This window comes from Drosophila willistoni (genome assembly GCF_018902025.1).
Source record: "Drosophila willistoni isolate 14030-0811.24 chromosome 2L unlocalized genomic scaffold, UCI_dwil_1.1 Seg72.1, whole genome shotgun sequence".
NCBI classification, from domain to species: Eukaryota; Metazoa; Arthropoda; class Insecta; order Diptera; family Drosophilidae; genus Drosophila; species Drosophila willistoni.
Window position 1 is genome coordinate 283,987 of NW_025814049.1, and position 23,644 is coordinate 307,630.

General features: G+C 34.7%; 3 protein-coding genes across 15 annotated transcripts in view; 1 reads left to right on the forward strand and 2 right to left on the reverse strand.

Moving 5' to 3' along the window:
• Positions 1-23: 23 nt before the first annotated feature.
• LOC6638004 (2-hydroxyacylsphingosine 1-beta-galactosyltransferase) lies at positions 24-11,624 on the reverse strand. Its single transcript, XM_002061076.4, has 6 exons — positions 10,971-11,624; positions 2,382-2,528; positions 1,650-1,833; positions 1,293-1,589; positions 439-1,226; positions 24-375 (listed from the first exon to the last, which is right to left on the reverse strand). The coding sequence occupies exons 2-6, from the start codon at positions 2,516-2,518 to the stop codon at positions 207-209; spliced, it is 1,575 nt and encodes a 524-aa protein (XP_002061112.3). The 5' UTR covers positions 2,519-2,528; positions 10,971-11,624; the 3' UTR covers positions 24-206.
• A 1,798-nt stretch (positions 11,625-13,422) lies between these two features.
• LOC6638003 (craniofacial development protein 1) lies at positions 13,423-15,089 on the reverse strand. The gene is made up of 3 exons (XM_002061075.4): positions 14,723-15,089; positions 14,073-14,648; positions 13,423-14,002 (listed from the first exon to the last, which is right to left on the reverse strand). Exons 1-3 carry the CDS (start codon positions 14,875-14,877, stop codon positions 13,912-13,914), a joined length of 822 nt encoding a protein of 273 aa, XP_002061111.1. The 5' UTR covers positions 14,878-15,089; the 3' UTR covers positions 13,423-13,911.
• A 1,941-nt stretch (positions 15,090-17,030) lies between these two features.
• LOC6637939 (guanine nucleotide exchange factor DBS) overlaps positions 17,031-23,644 on the forward strand; it is a 39,827-nt gene continuing 33,213 nt past the window's right edge. For 4 of the 13 annotated variants that reach the window (XM_015179323.3, XM_047010289.1, XM_047010286.1 and 1 more), the window contains exons 1-6: positions 17,031-17,247; positions 21,488-22,052; positions 22,117-22,207; positions 22,269-22,499; positions 22,559-22,708; positions 22,766-22,878. In XM_015179323.3, coding sequence (XP_015034809.3) covers positions 17,046-17,247; positions 21,488-22,052; positions 22,117-22,207; positions 22,269-22,499; positions 22,559-22,708; positions 22,766-22,878 — 1,352 coding nt within the window. In that variant the 5' untranslated portion in view covers positions 17,031-17,045. Of the gene's footprint in view, positions 17,248-19,109; positions 19,175-19,222; positions 19,306-19,352; positions 19,732-20,738; positions 20,811-21,487; positions 22,053-22,116; positions 22,208-22,268; positions 22,500-22,558; positions 22,709-22,765; positions 22,879-23,644 lie in introns of those variants that run through there. The other 9 variants (XM_047010284.1, XM_047010294.1, XM_047010295.1 and 6 more) reach the window with 9 other exon arrangements.

The following is a 23,644-nucleotide window of genomic DNA, read 5'->3' on the forward strand; positions in this document are numbered from 1 at the left end:
TTGCAGACTTTGGTTTTATTTTTATCGTTTTTTTTTTTTCTTTCATTGAGCAAAATTCTTCTAGGCTATGCGAAATGTTTTGTACCGCTTCGTTAATTATAAATAAAGAAAATATATACAAGGCTCTCAACTTAAATATAGCCCAATCACAACGAAACCCGATTTTAGATCAATTTGTAAACTGCTCTATAGCTAAAGTGTATTATTTACAACTTTTTTGCCTTCTTCTTGGTGGCTGTTGGTGAACTGGGCCCGGTGACATGAAGGCTGCGTACCTTCTCCGTTCGAAAGTCGAGTCGTTTTAGCAGCAGGACGAGCACATAGAGGGACAACAAATAAAGTGCCACAACATCCAGAAGATAGTATTGCCACCAACTAAGTAAATAGAAGAAAGAACTTTAGAAATGTTTATGACAAATAATGGAAGGAAATGCTTACCTCAAATTACGTGCTTGAGCCTGCAAGTGGTAAGCACCTTTGTGTCTCAAAACATATTCTGTCCAATATATGGCAGTCTCCATAGCTGTAGATCTTTGATCTAGCAATAGATTTTGCCGATACCTAGCAGCATTTCTGTACCGTGGATCGTGTATCACCTTCATAATTGCTTTGTAGAGTTGATTCGTTGATAGAGTTTCCAGATCCAGCTTAATGGCATAACCATCCACCTCTGCCTTGGCCGAATTGACATCGTGATCACAGAAAACGGGCATTGTAACCACGGGCACTCCATGGTACACAGTCTCGAACATGCTCAGCAAACCGCCATGGGTGACAAAGGCACGCAGCTGCTTGTGACCCAAAATGTCCTGTTGGGGTAGCCAACGTGAGAGCTTTACATTCGGTGTTAGATCCTGCATATCAGCGGCGCTGCCCTCGTATTTCCACAGCACTTGATATGGCAGGCGAGCGAATGTCTTGACTAGCATACGGCGCAAGGACTCTGGCATATTGGCCGCCTTAACAGAGGAGCCCATCGACACATAGATAAAGCCAGAAGCTCCTGAGGCATTTATGAATTCCTCCAGATCTTTGGGCAGGGCTCGGGCTGGCTTACAATGAATGCAAGCCACTTCAGCCACATTGGGATTGAAGGCTCGTGGATATGAGACAACTGCATGACCATTTTGTAGAATAAAACTCACATTCCGCGACATTTCGTAGGGATGTGGAATATTCTCGCCCAGATGATCACGTACTATCCGATAAGTGCGTCGCATTACATACTAGAGTAATGAAAAAATAGTTGAATATAGTTTCTAAAAGTTATCATAGTTAATTTCTTCACTCACACTGTGAAGTATATTCTGTCCAATCTGCATGCCCGTGTTGATTGCTCTCTCATAGAGACTCATATTATCCGTGAAACGGGAGTAAAAGTTCGGTGTGATGGCATAACTGATCGGATTACCTGCCACGGACAAGCTGCCCGTGTAGAAACCAACCGTATTTATGTACATGAATGGAATCTTGTATTGATGTACCATCCCAAGTAGACATTCCGGATAAGCTCCATCCAGAATGGCCAGATCAAAGCTACGATTTGTCAATTCCTTGGTCTCAGCATCACCAAGCATTGCATCGCAGGACTGTCAATCAAAAAAATCAATTTATTCAAATGAATAATCTCTCGTATTCAGATAACTCACCTCAAAAGCATAACGCAGTCCATCCCATGGTTTAATGGGCATTTCTCCGGCCATCCTTGAACCCAAGAGATCCCAATTTGTGTAATTGTGTATGAATTCTACCAGGCCAGCTGGTGTTACCTCATGCAGTCCGTCCAAATGGAAATCAGCCGGAAAACCACTAAGGAAAGTTATATTGTGACCCCTGCAAAGATACAAAAAAAAAATTGTGCATTCTGATGATATCACTTGATGTTTGAGTATAATGCATTCCATTGACAAAAGTCTATAGAAAAACAATTAGTTGTTTTTTTCGGAAAACTAAATTTTCTACTTTACCGGACATGTGTCAATGCCTTTTAGTTCAGCTATCATTCAAGTCAAAGTCAGAGAGATTAGTCAAACAAAAAGCTAATTATTCACACTTACATTTTTATATATATTATATACATAAATGTAATAATTCACTTTGATCTTGAAATGCCTTCACTCATGCCAATAAATATTGACCATATTTTACAAAGAAAAAATTTCAAACAAAAGTCACATCTTTTTTTTTTTGTTATTGTGCAAGTTTTGCAGGCCTTTGTCAACTTTCTGGCCAAATCTTTTGGCATAAATTTTGCATTCTCTGCTTTTCCATTGTTTGCTTTAGGTCTTTGTGATTAATTATAGGTATTTTGTTTATGTTTTATGTAATTTTGCTTGAACACTTCACCACTTTACTGAGTTTTATTTATCACTCATACGCACCTGACTATCAATCCTTTGGCCAATTCCCAGAATGGTATTTTATGTGACTTTGTGCCACCCATTGTGGCCATTAGAATGTCGGCGGCCAGAACGCTGCTGGTGCAGACGATCAGCAGTAAACCTCCCAAATATTGCATCGCTGGTTAGCTGCAAACAACAAAAAAATAACAGTCCAATTAAATGATTATAATCCTTTATAGGCCAACTCTTTGTTGGTTTATTCTCGAGTCTAGTTGGCCTATACCTTCGTTTCGTATGCGTATTTAACCGTATTAAACCGTTTTCGTCGACTTCCGAACCGAATTTAGAACAAAATTTAGTTTGTCGTTGGACTTTATAGATTTGATATGTAAGTACTTTTATTTTTGACCAGCAACATGCGCAGGTTATTTAAGTCACTTAATCGAGCGTACTAAACGCGGCCCAAAATGATATAATGTTTGTATAATTGTTGTGTTGTGTCGCTGTTTAAAAGGAATTTTTCACTAATGCGCGCTCACGCACAGTGTCAGCGAAAAGTCAACGGGCAATAAACTGAAATTCCATATTTCCACATTAAATGCAGCCGCTCGTGAGTGTCAGGTGCCACATGTGACCGCAACAGCTTGAGCACAATGCCTCACTCCACCCAAGACCTTAGTTAAGGTTCCCCAGTTGGGTACTTAAAATAATTGGTTCTACTTTTAACTACGGAAATAAAAGCCCTACAAGTCTTGAAATTATGACGTCAGTTCCAATAATAATAATAACCAGGACCCAAGTCGGGGCCAATCGACCGTTCAAGCAAGCCACTCAAACATGCATAATTAGGCATAGCCAAAACATATTCAGATTTAGATTAGACATGGATCCATTAGCTGACGACATTTTTGGGTTATTTAGTGATCCATAAAAATTGCAAATTGCCAAATTATTTCGATCAAGTAATTTCTCGGACAAATGGGAAAGTCTCTTCTAATGCAATATTTGCACATGTATCGAGTTCATGGCAATGCATTGCACTACCGAAACAATCGAAACTAGATTAAAACTAGTTGCAATTGCAATTAATTTGCTGTTTTTGGACTTTGGGTTGGATTACAAAATGCGAGACTAGACGAAAACATAACAAACTTTTGAGTACTCGACTTTGGCGTGCCTAAAAGAAGTCACACAGCGCCACATTCGAGCTCATATAGTGGGGGGTGAGGCGCATATTTTGTAAAACCATAATTAAGTTAAAAATAATAGATTATTGATTTCTTATTTTTTTTTTGAATAACCATATAAATGACGGAAAGAACCTATGGCTTGTCGTTTATAGTCATTGAGCGGCTATTAAAATCACATTTGAATCCAACAAAAAATAAAAAACAACAACAACAAAAAAGAGACAAAAATCAAAACAAATGTTTTTTTGTGTGTATGTCTGTATGTCTGTTTGGTAGACTTGCTCAATTATTATCTACAATTTAATGTCAACAAATATTTTTAACAAATTTCAAAACCAAAAGCCAGAGGGCAGGGTTAATAACGACCATAACAAAGTTTCTATGCCCTTGCCAAATTTAAGTTCATCCAATTTGGCAATTAACAATTGTGAAAACAAAAAGTTGTTTACAGAAAAGAAAAGTTTCTACCTTTATATGGCATCTATGTATAAAAAAAATCCTTTAACAAGTAAATAACAAACCAATATATTATTTTGAAAAGAATAATAGAATTAATCAGAATTCTGGGACATGTCCCTGTTTATCGGATAAAAAATTTAAATAAAAATTGAAAATTGAAGGCAAGAAATTTGTTTAGAAGAAACTATTTGAGGATTTCGTCGTTCCAATTCTTCAAACATATTTGACTGTTTATTTAATTAAGAAATTTTAAGAGCTGAAGCTTTTTATAAATATATTTCAATATAATCAGAAACTACTTTATTTTCACCTGCTAACTTCCTGTTCAAATCTATGTGCCTCGAGGCTGAAAGGGTATACAAAAGCTACCTTAAAGCAAAGGGGAAAAATACCAATTACGCCAAAAGAAGCAGCTGAATGAATATAATAATGAAGAGCGGTTTGTCAAGTTCAAGGCAAACGCTGTCAAAGTCAAACGGATGCTTGTCCAAACTCTTTTGTTATTTCGCTTCAAGTTGATGATTTTGCTTTACCGCTTGGACACGGCACATCAAAAAATAAAAAAAAAAAGACACAAAAATAAAAAAAAAAAAGGGAAAAGCTAATGCCAATGTTATTGGATTGGTACTACGCACAGGTGAATGCATGCTTAAGTTGTATTTATGTGCATACATACTTAAAGACTTACTCAAGTCTATCCATATTTACATACATACACATAAATATATTTGCATGAAACAATACACAGATTGTTAACTTCAAATTCAAAACATTCACAACGTAAATATGTTTTTTTTCCAATTAGACATGTCTATGAAATTACTTCAATTAATTAAAAATTACACTCAAATTTGCAACTTTAACCCTCATTGGTGCACCTTTCTCTATTGTGAGATCGTTTGTTTGAATTTTTGAATCCTTTGTGACTTATATTTACCAAAGTGTTTTCATATTCAAGAAAAATGGCAAATTTGAAAGCAATAAGTTTACTTTTTGCGATGTTCGGACAAACATTTCCAAATATTTTCTTTCATAAATATTTCCAAATATTTCTTGTCATAAAGGTCCACTTAAAAATTTGTATTGTATGTCCTCTCATAAATGGGAACGATTATTTCGTAAACTGTATGTGTAAGTACTTACAATATGTATATGAATGACTAGCAAAATCACTTAAATTAATTATTTAAATATACAATACTATGAGTTGGAGGCTAAAATCAGGAAGACCTGCATTGAGTAGACATTTTAAGCTGTGAATTTTTAAAAACGACAAACAAATTGGCACCACTACACTTTTACATATTAGAAATAATAATTTGTTAATAAACAGGTCGTTCAAGTTTTCCACCTTTGGTAAAGGTATATTTAAATTTGCTAATGGTATATTTAAATTTAATATCAAAATGACATATTTTAAAATGGTTTCTAGCATTTTATTCGAAATTTAAGAAAAATGTTAATTTTAATGCAAGGTTTTAATGCAAGCTAAATACAATTTACAATAAAAAAAGATTTTTTTCCTAAAATATTTATGTTAGAACACTTCCCTTTTTTGCCTTTTAATCTAATTACTCGATACAATGTAAAATACATAAAAAAAGTTATTTTATTTTAAATTTAAACTACTTCCTTAATAAAACTAATCATCTTTATAGATCGGATAGTAATATAATGCTTATTAGGACATAAAAACCATTTTTCAATCTATCCCTCATCTATATTTCATTCCCAACAATATTAACCTAAAATTGGCAGAGAGTGCTAAAGAAGGACCAATAATGTAATAAAAGTTAAAGTAAAGTTTTTATTTTATAAATTGAATCGAATTACAATTTATATAACTTTCAAAAACCAAACATCTTATTTCATAACATTTACTTTAGACACGATCCAAATGGCGTTAAACATGTCCATCGAGAATATTTATCAGATGTTATAAATCTCCATATCTGTATATTAATAAACTTTTTGAATAACAAATATCTGGGACAAAAGTAATGTGAATGGTGTTCAGGGAAATTGCCATTAACTGATTATTATCTGATTTATTTGCATAACCTTTGCGGTCAATTCATATCTGTCCCTAGCTTTATGTGCTCCACTTGAGCTTGACAACATGAAATCGGAATTTCACGCCCCTGATTGAATATATGAGCGGACTTAATGCCCGACACGTTCAATTGCCAAAGTTCGCGTTTATGGCCAAAGATTGCAGCAGTGCAATATAGTGAATAAGTACCGGTACCGATAAACCAGACAAACATATCATCAAATATATATACTTATACTTATGTATGTACATATGTATACGTGCGTACCAGTAACCTGTACCATCCAATCGATTTCGTAAGCACTTTTATGCGTATGCATTTCAAAAACCCAAAAAGAGCAAAGAAACAAAACAAAAAACAAGAGAAAAAACAATAACAAACAATATTTAACAAACGCAGAATGCGTAACAAAAACAAAAAACAACAAAATTTAAAATTTAAACGTTTTGAATGCGGCTTTTTAATTGGTCATGGAATCAGGCGAGGCGTCCATATATGTACCTTATGTGTGTGTGTGTGTGTGCGAGCTTTAGTGTAGGTTAAATCAATAATAAAAACGAACAGAAACAATAAAAAACAAAAAAGTGGAAAAAAAAAGTTTAATTAAAATGTAATGTGGCTTTCACTTTCCATTGTGCCCAATATTTGCTTATTGAAGTTCGTTGGTCAAGTATCTGGACTTGAGGCTCCTGTGAGTAATTAGGCCTTAAAAATTAGCAAATCAGCGATAGAGAAAGGAGGAAGAGAGACTTCAGTTGGAGGGGAAGAGGGCAAGGAAATCGAACTGCATTGCTGAGAGGCTCTCGGCAAACACTCACAACAACTGCTAAGCCGCATTTCACTGCAACTTGAGGCAACTGGTTACAGCTGCAACAAACGGCCGACAACAGCAACATCATTATGACGCATGGCCGAATCATCATTATCATCTGGGTAGGATCAGGTTGAATGCGCTGAAAACGAAAACGAAAGTGCAGGCGTTTCAGGCGGCGACGTTCAGAAAATTGAAAAGTCTGCATCTCCCCGCAAGCCCCACCAACAACAACAGCAGCAGCAGCAACAACTCCACCAACAACAGCAGCAGCAACAACCGCAGCTTATACATACAAACCCAAACTACACGTATATAATACTTATATCTATCTATGTACATGAAAGTATTTATATAGTTACATATCTTTGTATGAGGTGGAACGCCTCATTTAGTCACAGCAGACCGACTTGCTGAAAATGGCATAACCAAAACTGCTTTTAGCCATTGGGCCTACCAAAAATGCTTACACACAGACAGCTGAGCTAAAGTAACCACCGACATCAGAGATCAGATGCTATAAGCAATGTGTTGACACCGCTTGTTGTTGGGCAGCCAACTGTCTTGACCTAGAAAGTGGAACTCCAATGCCCCTACCTGTCGCCCTTCCTTCCTCCCCGGCGGAGAACATGGAACGTGTGGTGAAAGTGAACTGTCAAAACAAGGGCAATGAAAACCCATCAGCAGTCACACAAAGACAGAATACTTTGATCCTGCGCAATTACAATTTTACAAGAAAACTACACAGAGAGAGAAACTACAAAATTGACACATATCTTCTTCATCTCAGCTAATAATTGGATATTTATGTTGAGAACTTTGAAATGGGTTTATATACATACTCTTAATATATAATTTCTATAATTAAACGGGATTTCAAGTGCATATAAATGAAAAATTTAACTAACTAGGCTATGTATGAAATGTATTTGTTTTTTTAAGATTTGATAAGTATTCAAATGAATGAGAGAAAAATTAGTGTCGAATGAATCCTTTGAACGGATTTCAAATGAATGAGTGATAACTACACAATGAAATAAATGAGTGTGAATGTAAGTACTTGCGAAATCTCTAAAAATACGTAACTCTGTTTATAGAAAGTCAATGAATTGAGTGTCAAAGCATCGAAATGTACTAAGGCACTCGAATCATTCGTATTATTCGAACTGTCTTATTTCTATTGGGACCTTTTAAGACAACAGCAACTAATAATTTTATCAAAAATGTAGGATAAATAATGTCAAAATGAGGGCTATTAAAATTTAATTATTTAATTCACAAAAAAAAGCCACGGCTTTGGATTGTACATTTTGTGACAAATCTTGGAAAATCTAATTTAGAAGGATTTCCTAATTACCACCGAGAAAACATGAATAAGGCTATCTAATATATTATAAAACAACAGTATTGTAGTCTAATAGGTCCCCTCTGTGCCACCGAGCACTCTAGTTTAGTCAGTAATCACCTGTTAAAAAATATACAAAACAAATAAATACCTAATACTAAAATCATTGTCTTAGTTTCTAACTCATTCAATTCGTTATGTTTCGTTGGAATGTTGTGCGACTCAGTTCTACGTCAGCATACTCATTCACTTGAAGTCACTTTTCAAAGTCATTCAATTCATTTATTTGGTTTAAAATATTGTTAACTCAAATTTTTCTATTATTCAAGCAGCTCTCTAGTTTAGATCTGTTTATAACTCATCCAGAAAGTTGACATTTTCCTGAACTTGTTTTCAAAATCAGATATAATTAATGGTAAAAACACTATTATGAAAAATAATAACTAACATCGAAAATATTCTAAAAACAATGTTTTATTAAAAAAATAAAGAAAAATAAATGATATATGAAGAAAATAGAGGGCAATTTAAAAATAAATCACCTTAATTTCTGTTTGTAATAAAAGAAGAAATTAAAAATAGAATTCAAACAAATACAGATCACAAACTGAATAACTTTTGAACTTATTGTTTTTAAAATCGATTTGTTTAAAGTATTAGTAATCCTATATTTGTGCCACTACGAAATCAATAGAGCTGAAACAATTTTACGTACGAAACTTTAAATGATTAGCTTAATTTAGTCATCTTTAATGAATTTATTAAAGTGATAGATATGTCATATAAGCATGATCCATATTTCATTAATTTAGTAGCTAAAGCCAACAAATCTCGTTTCCAGTGTATACATAAGTATGACAAAAAGAGGGGTCTAAAAAAGTTTGTAAATAGTATTGCCCCATTGGAATCTACACCTTTGGCAAACGGAAACATTTTAGCAAGTATTTCGATCAATGTGTTATTTATGGGTTTTGTTTGGGCGACAGTTGCTTTCTTTTACAACTCTTGGACGATAAATGGCCAACTGTGGCTCACATAATGCCATTTTGTTGGCATTTGTTTGTTTCAGCTTTTTGCATCATAGACCAAAAGTAAACGCAAGTTTTGGTTTGTTTCTTTTTTTTTTCTCGGCGGCGGGGATGACTCAAAATAGCAAGAAATAAAAGAAAAACATATTATAATACTTTTGTCGCTGATATGCAAAATTTGCGAGGTTTGGCTACGCCTGGCCATTAGCCTATAGTTGGCACCTTTGCCATGTGGCATTTGCTTTTATTGATGCTCGTATGTAACCCAGATTTTGTGGTCGCCGAACCAAAGTGGCCCCACCATAAGCGCAAAATGTTTATTATTATTTAAAATATACATTTTTTTTTTTTTGTTTTTTGTCTCTCCATCAACTAATCAAATTGTCAATATTATAATAAAACGGGAATGTACAGAAAATCAGATAAAACAACAGGTGGGCTGACCGAATTGGTAGACGAATTTTGTATGCCCTAACTATAATCCAGAGAAAAGACTTTCCAGAGAAAACACTTTTAAGTTCCAAGGTATTTTACGCTCCAAGCTGATAAAGAGTTTTCAAAAACTGTGTAAAGTCATAATTCTATAGACACAAGATAAAAATAAATTATGCATTACTAATCGAAATTGCAAACTAACCCATCGCTTGCGTAAGAGTAAAAAAGAAGATAAATTAATCAAATGAAATAACACAATTTGGCTATTTGTTAGTTATGCAAAATACTCATGTACTTTTAAGACGCATCTTTATCTTCCTCCTACAAAGCAATGCCAAGTAAATTATCAATCGTGTAGCCAAAAATAAATAAAAACTTTGGTTGGTTTCTCGTAATTTCTTTGTCATTTGTGTTTCGCGTTACTGGGACATTTAATTATGCTAAAGAAATCACTTCTCATAAATTATATGGAGATGAGACAAAAAACAAATGACAGACGCGACAATAGCCAATGCGCAATGACCTTGACCGAATTTGGCTAAAAATTTGAGCATCTATATAGACATGCCCTAGTATATATAGCAAACTTGTCCAAGGCGTATTAAAAACAAAAAAGTAAAACTTATTTTTATTCCTTTATGTAATTTAGTTAATTTCGTTTGTAGCTCATTTTTGTTTTTTTGTTGCTTGATTATGACAAGAGCAACAAGTTCGTGCCTTAAGTCTTTTGTTTTGTTGGTTCCCTTTTATGATCTTCTTTTAAGTATGTGAGCAATTTTTTCTTGCATTGCTTGTGACCTTGCGGCAACACCGGCCCAACGCACTTGCCACACTCGACAATATAGTATTTTTTTTTTTTTGCTATTTTCCGGTTTATTTTCATCTCTCCCCTTTTTGTTTATAGTTTACGCAATTTGCCATGCCTTATCTGCTGATGTCGACGACATACACAATATATAACTATAAATTATACATTTTTTGTATTTTTCAGGTAGACTTCTGACAGCTTTAGTTTAGTTTTTTAAACGAGACCAATTTCAGTTGATTGTTAAAGCACCAAAACGGAATTACCCGTCTGTTTCGAGAGACATCGATTTCGTGTCTGAGCATGAGTGCCAAAAAGTTAACCACACTCATTTAGCGCAATTTAGTAATAGACTTGTTTGGCAATCTCTTGAGTTATGTAAATAACTAAAATTACAAATTGCCCAATACGTTCTGTCACTCACTTTGCGCTTACGTACACTGTATATTGATTAGATCAATTTTGTAAATTTTGTTTTTAACCAAAAATTTATATTCATACCTAAATGCAAATGTGGGATCTTGACTTTTGTGAATTAAGGCACTTTATTTGTTGGAGTTTTTTGTTTCTTTTCGCTTTTTTTGGAGCTATTCAAATTGGAGCTGTATTTTATACAATCGCATGATAAATGTTATTGGTTTTTAGTGTGCTGCACTTTTGACCCGCTCTTCACTTCACTCCAGCGTTTGCATCAATGTGGCCTCGGACTTGGTCGGCTTCGTCCGCTTCGTCATTCATTAACTTTCCGTTGGCCGATACAATTTACTCTCTTTGCCGCACTCTCTCACATATATGCAAAGCTGTTAACACACTTTCACCAATGCAAACGTATTATTTAATATACGATTTTAATACTGTGATAATAAAAACGCAACATACTTCGGGAACAGTGTTAACGCATTTCGCACTAACAATAATCAATGACTAGTGCCACAGCTTCTCACTATAAACACACACTGAGGAGATAAGATCAGAGCAATCAACACTTGCCACTATTGTGGGGGGTTTTTTTTTAAATTTATGCTTTATGATTTATGCGCTCTAACCAATTGAACTTATTGGCCAATTGACACTTGGCTCGGACACAAAAAAACAACAACAGACGTCACTCAATCGTCTGACTTTTCACTTTTCTTTCGAGCTCAGGCTCGTAGCACGTAGTTTCTCCGCGAGTTAACTAAAACCAACTGAACAGTGGTTTTTTGATAAAAGCGTCGTCGAGCTTGCTTTTTGGCGCTGTTTAACGTAACGACCAGCCAAAGCAGAAAATGCTGCTGCTTTTTGTTGCTGCTACGGCAACTGCTACTGCTGCTGCTTCTGCTGCACAAAATATGCAGGGCCGGATTGTAAAGATCTGCAGATTGTTGACAATGCAATTGAGAATCACTTTTTGAAACCTCAGAAAAATGTCTTAAAGTATACAAGTATACAATCGATGGCTGTCTCTGTTTCTTCATAAACTGAAAGGTATTCCATTACATCTTTAATAGCTAAATAGTTTATACTTTATACTATTTTTAATAGCTATCTTAGTAGCTACTTGTTACAAAAACCCATTCCGTATTCATTAACAAACATCTTGTGTCTCTCAATATATTATTCTTATCATTTGTCACTTTACTTTAACTGGTCGCCCATCCCTGACAGCTAAAGCTGTTGGTTCGGGCAAAACTGGCTGCTTGTGCAACTTTAGGTTGCAACTTTTGTTTAAGCTTTACTTTATTATACCCTTGCAGAGGGTATTATAAAATTGGTCAGTTGTTTGTAACGAAGAGAAGGAAACGTTTCCGACCCCATAAAGCATGTTGTTGATCAGCATAAGAAGCTGAGTCGCCCGTCCGTCCGTCGGTGCGTATGCACTTTACACAGTCAACTTAAAAGCTATTAGGATAAAACTTGATATTTATCGGATCGAACTACCTTATCATCAGTTGCTATACGAAAAATCGGAGAATCTGTGCCAAATTTTGCAATGAGTTAGTTGTGCGTATCCCAAAATTTTCATAAGATCGGATAAATAGACACAAGTTAAAGTCTTTATAACTTTGTGAACCTGTAATAGTGCCAATTTTCAAATGATTTATTAAATTCATATATCAGTTTATGCATCAGAGGTTAAACTTTAAGTTTACATTAAGACCTCAAAAACTAAAATTTTCCTAATTTTGGAGAGAATCTATTACAAATTGATTTTTTTACAGATATTTTTTCAAAAATCTCTTCTTAAATAACTCTACATTTGTAAACCTATAACTCTGTCAATTTTATTAGAAAGTAATCTTTAAGTTTGCATAAAAAATATTAAATATAAAAAAATTTTTGATAAAATTTTAAGATGTTGTTGCTTTAAAACATCAGGATCAGAATAAGATAATGCGAATGACTCAAGTCCATTAGTACATTTCGATGCTTTGACACTCAATTCATTACCTTTTATTAAACAGAGTTACGTATTTTTAGAGATTTGACAAGAATCCTCTTAAATTTACACTCATTTATTTTATTGTGTAGATGTCATTTATTCATTTTAACTCACTTCGAATGGATTCATTCGACTTTAATTTTTCTATCCTTCAGGCCTGTAATGTAAGAAAAACCATCCTGTTGTTGTCCATTGTTCTGATGTCTGATTTCCTTTTCTTTGGTGTTCTTGTTAATAACAATCGAGGTAGAGCTATAAGTTTCCACTAGGTAATCTGCAAATCGGCAAATAGGTGGTACCTCTACTAAGATGTTCACCGGCTGAACCTAACCTATGTATGTATATTTTTAGTTTAGTTTTTGTTGCACTGAGGAGTCAGTGGTAGATGATAAGATCCTGCACGTCATTGTAAAGACATTGGACAATGGCTGTAAAATATTGTGTCTGATTAAATTCCTTAAGATGGGAAATCAGCTTTAAGCCACTTAAAGTGATTTACATAAAAAACCGCGCAATTGTCCTTTTATCATGTTTATGTAATACCAAAAGCAGCGCTTTTTATTAGGAAGGTACAGTAAGGTAAAAGGTAGATATGTTAAAAGTTGGCTTTAGCTAGTGCCATCCAAACATACGTATTGCTTCTTCTTATACTTCTTTTACCATTTACAATCAATACTCATAAAATTCTGTTGTTTTTAATTTTAGTAACATCAATATTTTTATATTTGTATCATTTTCAGTTGATGTAAGCCAAAGAATATGATGGTGGTTTATAATTACGAATGTTTCAGCTGAACTCATTTGGTAAATTAAAAAATACTAAAATAGCTCTTATATTGGTAATAGTCTTCGTTGCAGAGTTGATAGAGTTAAATTATATTAACGTGAATACATGGGTTAAAAATATTGAATTTAAGTGACAGCACGAATCTCCTTTTCTTACATATCACACCTAAAGTGTACATTTGGAATTCCTAATGTGAATGTGGTAGCAGTCAGCGACAGATAATATATCTGCATTTAGTTTTGTCGTCGCGATTGACGTAGATTTTTCTCAATCTCGAACTGCCTCAAATCAGTGCGCTGTAAGAAATCCTGTCGTTCCAGGTAGCTAAGTGAAAATAAAATGAGAATAGATTAGATATTTGCAATTGAAGTAAAAGCCAACTTGACTTGCTTACCCATCTTTGCCCATATTATGTGTTCGCAGCTCCTCATCAATGCCCTCATCCTTTTTAAACGTTTTCCAATCCAACTGAGATTTTTCCAGCACAGACATTTTCTTCTTTTTGCCCAGAGTATTTAGGAAAGATCCCAAGCCGCCACCATTTGCTGGTCGTTTACCGGGAGCTAGTTGCTTTTGATTCTCCTTTGCACTGGAACTGCTAACGGTTTTTTGTACCGTCACCTGCTCACCGGCAAAGTCTAGCACTTCTGTAATTTTGGTTACAGGCGCCTTGGGTTTATCTGTTGGTGGTGACTTTGGAACAACTGTCTGAGGCTTCTTACTAGCCTCCACTTCATCTGTTTTTGTTTTCTTCTCGCTTGATTGAGGCTTTTTGGCGCTCTCATCACCCACATCATTTAAGAAATCTGCCCACAGTGCATCTGATCGAGATTTGTCAACTTCCTCATCCGACTCGAGCTCTTCCTTTTCCACAGTCCTGCGGCCATTTTGTGTGCCATCAGAATTCCTTGTTCGGCGGGCGGAATTGTCATCCTTGGTACTGGTTCCTGGACTATCTTTGGACTTTTTACTTTTGGATACAATTCGACAAGTATAAATTAGTTGGATGAATCGGCAGAGAAGTGTGTAGAAATGTGTAGTTACCGTGAAACGCTTTTGGTTCCATTTGCCTCCTCCTCCTCCTCACCATCCGACTCGGAACTTTCTTCATCACAACTTCCAGATTCAGCGTTTTCATTCTCAAGACAGAAGTCTTCATCACTTTCACTGTCCGATGCGTATTCTTCGTTTAAATCCATCTAGCGTGAGATTGACTGCAAATATGAAATAATGTCCTCCTAATATGTACTTCTTGTTTGGCCTGTGCAAATATCTTTGATGACCCCGACACGTGGTTTTCTCAGGTGCCGCAAAACAAGTTATTTTGCCGGATTTGTGCACAGTTTCCGGGAGCACGAAGAAATTTTTCAGACAAATGTTTTTCTGCTTTGGCGATAGCACCAGTGATGCCGAAATTTTTTCAGCAAAAGATACTGAACCGAAGGCTGAAAATAGCTAACTTGCTGAAAAAAGAAGCTAAAATGAAAACACTGTTTTTTAATAACAATTCAATTTCGTCGGACTGTAGAAGAACGGTGGCATACAAAAATAAAGTTTATTTCGTTTTATATTTCAAAATTTTGACTATCAGATTTTTGATTGTTGCTTTACGCCGATTTGTGAAGAATAAATACGGAATAAATTCTAGCTACTAAATAGTTAATTTGGCAACACTGGGTAGCACTGGTAAAATGCGATAACTCTACTTTTGTCATCGCTTTTATCGAGTGGCGCCGCTTGCAATTTGTTGCACGGTGTCGCCAATCTTGAATTTTAGTATGATCAAATCTTTATCCATGATATATCATATAGTACATATTATGTACACACACAATGGGATTGTAAGAAAGATGGGAAAGGCTTTGGAACACCGAAACAGTTAAAAAGATTTAAAAATATTATTTACAAAGGCTGCAAGGCTGATTCATTATTATCCTTTTTCCTTCAGTTTGATCCTTAGATGCGATGCAACGAGAAAAGTATAAACTTTGACAAGAATTACACCTTAACTTTTTTCAAACATTTCTCTATAAAGGTTACAAGCATCAACTAAAAGCTAAAGGGTACGCAATACAGATATAATTTTATATCAAGATATCAAAATCTGTGATTTTCGAAAACTTTTTTTTTAATAGTAACACTGAAAAAGAATGTAAAATTTTTTCGATACATCTAAACTATTTATAAATTTTTTTAATTTAAAATTTATAGCAAATTACGTAGCAAATTTATTGAAAAATATTGGGACAATTTCAAGTCAAGCAGTAAATTAGTGTTTGAGGTAGGGTGGTAGAAAAATTCATTCAAGGCCAATTTTAAAGCCGACAATGGAAGTGAAATATATTTTTCAATTAAACATCAGAACTGAATGGTTATAAAAATAAACGCTTCGACGTTTGATCATGCAAATGTTTGTCATAAAAATTAAGGTCGTAAAAAAAAAATGCTTGAAGCGAAAAAAAAAAAATTTAGGCCCGAATTCCTGTTCTACTAAATTTATTTTAAAATCAAATTTAGGCCCGAATTCCTGTTCTACTAAATTTATTTTAAAATCAAAAAGTGGCTTAAATATTTGTAAACACTTAAAAAATTATCCCGAAAGTATTTACATTTGTTGCATAATAGGTTAGGCATCGTCCAACTCATTTTCTCTAATTTTCGTTGTTTGAAAGAAGTTAGACGTTTACTTACTTTAAAAACTAAGGTTAAATGTTACCCCGAACTTAAATCAAAGTACTAATTGATTCGACCTTATCCTAGATTAGAGTATATATTAAAATCAGCTGATATAGTAAACACGACAGCTGTTGATTGCGTGCATGTTGGCGCATGCTCATTTTCCAAATTCTCAATGCACTTCAGAGCACATGTTTACAAAAATCTCTCCTAATAAAAATTCGCCGGCTTTAGTTTTATTTGAAGGGTGGCTCTTTTCAATACATTTTGTTCTCCCTGGGACTTTCATTGCAATGTTTTTTTTTTTTTTAGTCAAACGGAGAGCTTCAAAGTCATAACATGTGCGTGATTCATACGGGATATTTTGGAAGGAAGAAGAAGAAATAGTATAGAGATAAAATAACGTTTCTGCATAGAAAAATATGTATCGAAAAGTGAAAGAAAAAACTTAACAAAACGCAAAAAAAAAACTTAATTTGTGATGAAACTCAAGTATTTGCATTAATTTGGTGTTTTTTTTTTATAATATACAAAAGCTCAAAATGAATATCGGTATTATACATATAAAACTCACTGTTCCCACTGTGATTTAAAAATGTTTTGAGTGGCAGTGAAATTTATTTGGTTGCCAACTAATGACCTTCAGATTATGTAAAAATCGAAAGGATATAGTATATCCAAACTAAGAAATATGGAAAACTCGCCATCCAACTCTTTAGAAAAACAAATTGATAGCTTTTTAGAGCATTTCAAACGCAGTGCTTCCAAGGCCATGGAAATTGATGGAATTTCTTCTTCTGTCAACGGCGTTGGTCAATCAGGGAGTCCAGTTCGCCAAAATGCGACATACCTCCTTCAAAGAACGCGAGTTTTGGATGCGGCAGAACTGTCAGGTGAGACTTGTTGTTCTTAAGGCCAAGAGCGGGAGTTTGAAGGCCATTCGAGGCTCACACTTTCAGATACACCCTTACACTTTGTTGGTATCGATTTTCCGCAACATAATTTCAGATATGGATATAGTACAAATATAACGTTGATACCTTTCTTAATTGCCAACTTAACGGGTTTGACATTTTTGTTGCAATTTGAGTGCGAAAGCGTAAAAACTTGCTGCGGTAGTGGGTTGGATGGGTGAACTAATTACACTTGAGTTCAGTTTACAATAGTAAACTGAATGGGGGTGCCAAACTGTCTACTGCTCGCAAAAGGTCAATGCATTTTGGCGTCAGCATGATGATATCCTGTAAATTTTTTGGATTTTACTTCTATTTTCTGTTTATATTAAGATTTTGAATGAATAGTTAGTGAGACGAAAATCATATTATTGCTGATGTGGGTGTTTTTTCGGAAATAGGTTAATCTTTCTGAAATAGTTTCTGTAAGATTACTTAGAAATTAGCAAAGTATACAATTTGTTATATCTCTGAATTCTTTTAAGATGTTCCATATTTGTGTGGCCAATGACATAATATTACACATTGCGCAATATTAAAATATTTTATGGGAAGAAGTTATATTCTACTATTCTATTCTACATAACTGCACTTACATGGCCGCTCTTATGGCAAACTCGTCAATTGCCGCAATGCATTTACGTATTAACGATGCTTATGGTTGGCCGCCTGTTGTTAGTGCAAAAATGGGAATAGAGAGAAGCATTTTTACCCTAGTTTGTAGTGCCGCCCAAGTGAAAAAAGCGGACATTTCTTTTCCAATGGGGAACGTTTCATTGAAATATGCTATCGCACCGAAACCTGGCTAAACAGTTTATGGAGTTTAGGGTTAGCGATCTATATTAAGAAATCCATTCGGCAATCATTATTCCCTATCCCATAAACTTATATCATTAAAGGTGATGAATACGAATATTTACTCCTGCTATTTTCCTGAACGCCTAGCTCATTGTTTGTTATTTTCCCTTGCCTACATCTAGCCGTCAAAGTTGAAAAACGTTTTGTATAAAAAGTCTAATGTTCACGAAAGAACAGCCTACGATCTTAGGTTGGATTTCATCTCATCGTCTGTTTATATGACAGCTATAGTTATTCGATTTTGATCAAATGAACTAAGAGGTATACTACACTCGCATATGTATATTAAATTTTATGACAATTGCGTCATAATCGTTCCTGCGGAAGCTACATATATCATATAGTCATCCGATCTTGATCAAATTTTTTACAGATATATAACTAAGTTATTCAGAAAAGTCACTGTTCGTAATTTTGTCGTTTGTAAAAACTGTCTGAAGCTAAGACAACACAAATAAAATATTAACATCAAAAAAAAATGGGAGGTATATAATATAGTGATCCGATCTGGGTGCAATAAATAGAAGCTCACGTGCAAAATTTTAGTTCTGTAGCTAGATTCTAGGAGGAGATTGTGGTGATCCCAACGCAGTTCATGGCTATGTATATCAACTCGTTTCGTCGTTCTGATCAAGAATATATATACTCTATGCGTTACACACTTCTAAACAAAATGAATATAGTGATATGAATATATGTATCCTAATTGCGAGGGTATAAAAATGGGATTGTAATATTAAAAAAAAGGTTATCGAAACTGTTTAATGTTGATGTTGATCCTTTGATTTTTGATGTCCTTTGTACGTCCTTTTGTTTTGACGTTGGCACCTTTTATTCAACTCATCGGTTGGAGTTGCACTTATTGGTTCGATGTTGGCAATTTAAACCGATAACCGATTACAGACTCTGTTAACCTAACATGATCATGTTAAGCTAAATGTTATTTGACATTGCTGATGTTAATCAATTTAATAATAAACAAAAGTTTCGCGTACATAAATGCAATTACGTGAGTTTTATTGAAAAATATATTATTTAAAAAATTGTTGGGTGTTTCTTACCTCTGTTGTTGAGATTCGTTTTGCGAACATATGTTTGGCAAGGTCAAGGCCACGGCCCTTGAACTCTCACAAGTAACCGGTAAAGACAAGAAATTATAAACCGAATGGAATATTAATTAAATAATTAAAGTGATTTGAAGTCGGCTCTAACGGAGTATAGTGGAGGAAGTGAATCATATTTGTACATGCGAACAACTAGCCACATTTGTCACGAATTATAATGTGTGATTGTTATGCGGGAGTCATGACAAACTCGCAACAATAATAAAGATCCCAAATACGGTGTGAAGTTAAAAATAAATATAAGCGAAATTGAAATTAAGATGTATAATCACCTACGGATCGGATATGTATACATACATCTGTACATGTATGAGTGATTTGGTGCAAATCTAAAAATGGCTTAAGTTTTTCTTCGTTATTTCGTTTTGCTTATCAATGCAACAAAGTCGGACAGCTGGGCACAGTACTCTTCCTGGAAGCAACAAACATTGCAGATACATCTGTATGTACACAATTATATGAGAAACTGTTTTTGTTTTAGAGTAAACTACCAATTGATAGTTCTGCAGCTGCCACAACTTGTGGGCAACAATTTGTGAAAACGGTACTCGAAGAAAGTCGGACAAGCCAACCGACAAAGCAATCGCTCGCGTTTCATACTCTGTAATCCATATGGAGAGCACGGAGTATATTGGAGTGGTCCAACTGTTTGTTACTGAACCTAGTATACGGTAAAGTCTTTATACAGCAGGGATTTAGATTTCAAGAATCAATGAATATATTTTAACCAAACAGTTTTGACATTCCTTTGTCAAATGCATATGAACCGATTTGTTTGTTTATTGGCTATTTATGGGAAATCCTCTAATCTAGACACCAAAACATTTCAAAAGTCGAATAATTGTGTGGTGATTTCCTTTTTATTTTTTGTTTGCTATAATCTGCGAGGTTTTATTATATTTCAACTGGCATTTGGAAACACATCGTATAGCTTTTAGATGAGATTACATTCCTGTATATCATTCAAATCGATCCATAGGTATTTCAGACCGCAATGAATGAATGAACCATAGATGTCTGATCCCCCCTTAGTTTAAAGATTATAACATTTGGCCTACACTTTATAGGCACTCTAATGATAGTATGACCTTGTAAACTATAGAGTACACATAAGTCGGCACAGCAACTTTACTTTGGGTGTACTTTTCTCTCGGACCTTCAATTGTTAATGTTTAAGAGTAATTTTGCAATGAAATCAGCTCATACATAGATACCGCTTGCTGGGAGCAGGGAGAGCAGCAGCTGATCAAGCAGCGCCGCCGCGCCGAGTCACTGTGACTTCATTCTGTTCTGTTTTGGTTTTGCTGTGAATCGAATGAGTTGTGGTGTTTGGGCCGGAAAAACTAGACTAAAAACACGTACATAAAGTACATACATATATGTATATGGCACATTTAATTGCGTAGATATCGTTGGAAAAGGTGTAGAAAAATCAGTGTCGTTATCTATGAGATATCAGTTTGTTCATATCAGAAGAGGGTCTCGTATGCATAATGGGCAATATACAAAGTTTGGATGGCGGTATGTGTTTTATAAGCCTTATGGAAATGATTTTCACTGTCAGATGACCCTTGTCATTGTATGCAAAACAAATGATGGGTACAAATTCTCATTTGAGATTTTAATAATTACGTATACGTGCTGTGGGTTATGTAATCTAAGAAGTTTCCTAAAGGTATTTACCTTTTTAATGATAAATGCTAAAGCAAATATGATACAGAGATTGTTAGGAAAATGTCTAAGTGTATGTGTGTGCGTGTGTGTGTGTGAGATTTAAAATTGCGGAAGATGTGAATAGAGACATAAACTGTGTTGCAGTATACGTAGTTGGCACCTATTTATCATTAAACCGCTGTAATAAACGCTGCACAAACGGGGCTGCACAATCCGATGAATGAATAAACTTATGCTACGCTAAAGTTGTAAAAATCACTTGAGTAAACAAACGCAAGGCAGCAAGCGCAACGAGTGGCAGCAGTGGTAAATGGGTCAAATCAAAGCTAAAAACAAAACGCACCATCGTTATGCATAGTTTCTAAAAATATTGTACATATAGATAAGTGTTTTTTTTTTTGTTTTTGTATGTTGTAGTAAACGCAAATTGAAATACCTTGGGATGCCACTAGCTAAAACTAAAAACACGCCTCTAATTTTTGTCAATTAATTCATTAATCATTTATTTTTAAATGGATTTCTAGCAGACAATGATGTCGAGAATGCGCTGGCCGAGTCACAAGCCATTGTGGTAAGCGCTTCTCAAAACCAGCAACAACAACAACAACAGCAGCTGCAACGTCAACAGCCATTGGCAAACAATCAGACTCAGAGTCATCATATGATCGACTCGCAGATTTCCGTCAGCAGCGGTGCATCAATACAGACAGCATTCTTCCAATCTCTTACCAATTCGCCGGCGCATCAAATTGGCCTACAACATACAACGTCAACGATCAGCAGCAACTCAACCAATTCGGTTAACTCGCAGGGAGTCGCCTATGCCGCCGATGCATTGAACGGACAGCGATCCATCAACTCGCTGCTGGAGCACATCAGTCCCGCTCAAGCTGCTGCCGTAATGAGCGGCGAGGGTGTTCTTAATATAGCCGATGTGGCCGATTTATTGCATCCACAGCACGCCATCATCACTGGTGGACGGTCACAAGAAGGCTGCCCGCTTATCATATTTCCGGATAATAATAATTTTAATTCACTAGACGAAGCAGATTACCAAAAATTAATTTTGTACCTCAGTTCGGTGCCGTCGTAAGTAGTTTACATAAAAGGAAAGAAGTTCTTAATTAATTACACTAATTTTCCAATTTCGAAGCCTACAAGATGCCGACCTTGGATTTCATTTAATAATTGACAGACGCAAGGACCGATGGACCTCGGTGAAGACAGTTTTACAACGAATATCGGTAAATCATCAATGACAAACAAAAGAGAATTTCAAATTCAATATATTCATTTCTTTTGCAGATATATTTTCCCGGCATTATACATGTAGTGTATGTGTTACGTCCATCTGGTCTCTTCCAGAAAGCTATATCCGAAGTTAGTACTAAGTTTTCCAAAGATGAATATCGCTTCCGACTCGTAGTTTGTTCCGCCTTATCTGATCTTCATGATTTTGTCGATGTCAGCCAATTAACGCCAGATATGGGAGGATCTTTAATCTATTCGCATCATGAGTGGATACAACAGAGAATCGTAAGTGTTTCATCTACAAAATAAGAACACATTTGTTTAAAATCTGTTGTACTTTGCAGTCACTTGAAAAGTTCTCCAGTCTAACGCATCAAGTATCAGCTGAATTGGATATATTTATACAAGCAATACACGATACGGAATTCCCAAATTCCGTTGAAGCCACAAGAAAGCTATTGGAGGATCAAGGCGTCGATTATGCGCGCCTGAAGGTAAATTAGTCATCTTAGTAGAAGATTTGACTTTAACAAAATTCTTTGATTCTTTAGGAGGAAATCCTGGCTGCAGCCAAACATGGTGAAACCCTTTTGGACAACATCAAATCAATTGAAGAACTGAAAGAGTTCTCCGAGCGGACTGGTAATGTCAGTGCCATTGAGAGGTATGTGCAATTTCAATAATATAAAACTACTTCCATTCTTTTCGGATATAATCGTTTGTGTATTAACTATTTAATGTTTTTATACTAACCAAATATCGATTCGGTTTCTTATAGCTCTGCACTGGTTTTGTATTTCCCTAATTTTTACTGAAAACGTTTTGAAAACAACATTAAAAACATGTTTTAACTTCATTTTCATAGAAATTTGCATGCATCTATGAAACATTAAAGAAATAAACTTTAATTCCAAATAGTAAAATTAAAGCAAAAGAAAATTTGCCGAATTTGGAACATGTTCAAATTAGTTTCATTCAATGTTTTGATCATATTCATGTTTGTATGGCTTACCAGAAGCTACGTTTCATTTTGTTGTCAATATATTCAAATTCTTTTTGTGCTTAAAAAACACATTTAGCAATTATTTGGTGCTTAAAATATATTTAGTTTGCTCAAAATTATGCTTTTTAATATACATATCAATCATTTCAATGAGTTTTATATGAGTCATCTAGAATATAGATTTTAAAAAGGTTTATTAGGATTCAAATGATTGTTAGAACTAATTATTTTCATTTAATTTCATTTTAAAGTCAAACTAAATAATGTTTAAATAGCATTTAACTTTCCTTTGCTCTATGGCATCTAAATCTTTGATCATTTCTGTGAGAATATCTCTTAAAAGAAACTTAGGTACATATGTGACTTCATTGTTTAATCACGTAAAGTTTTTACTTACCACAAACAATTTCCATAAACAATATTGTGG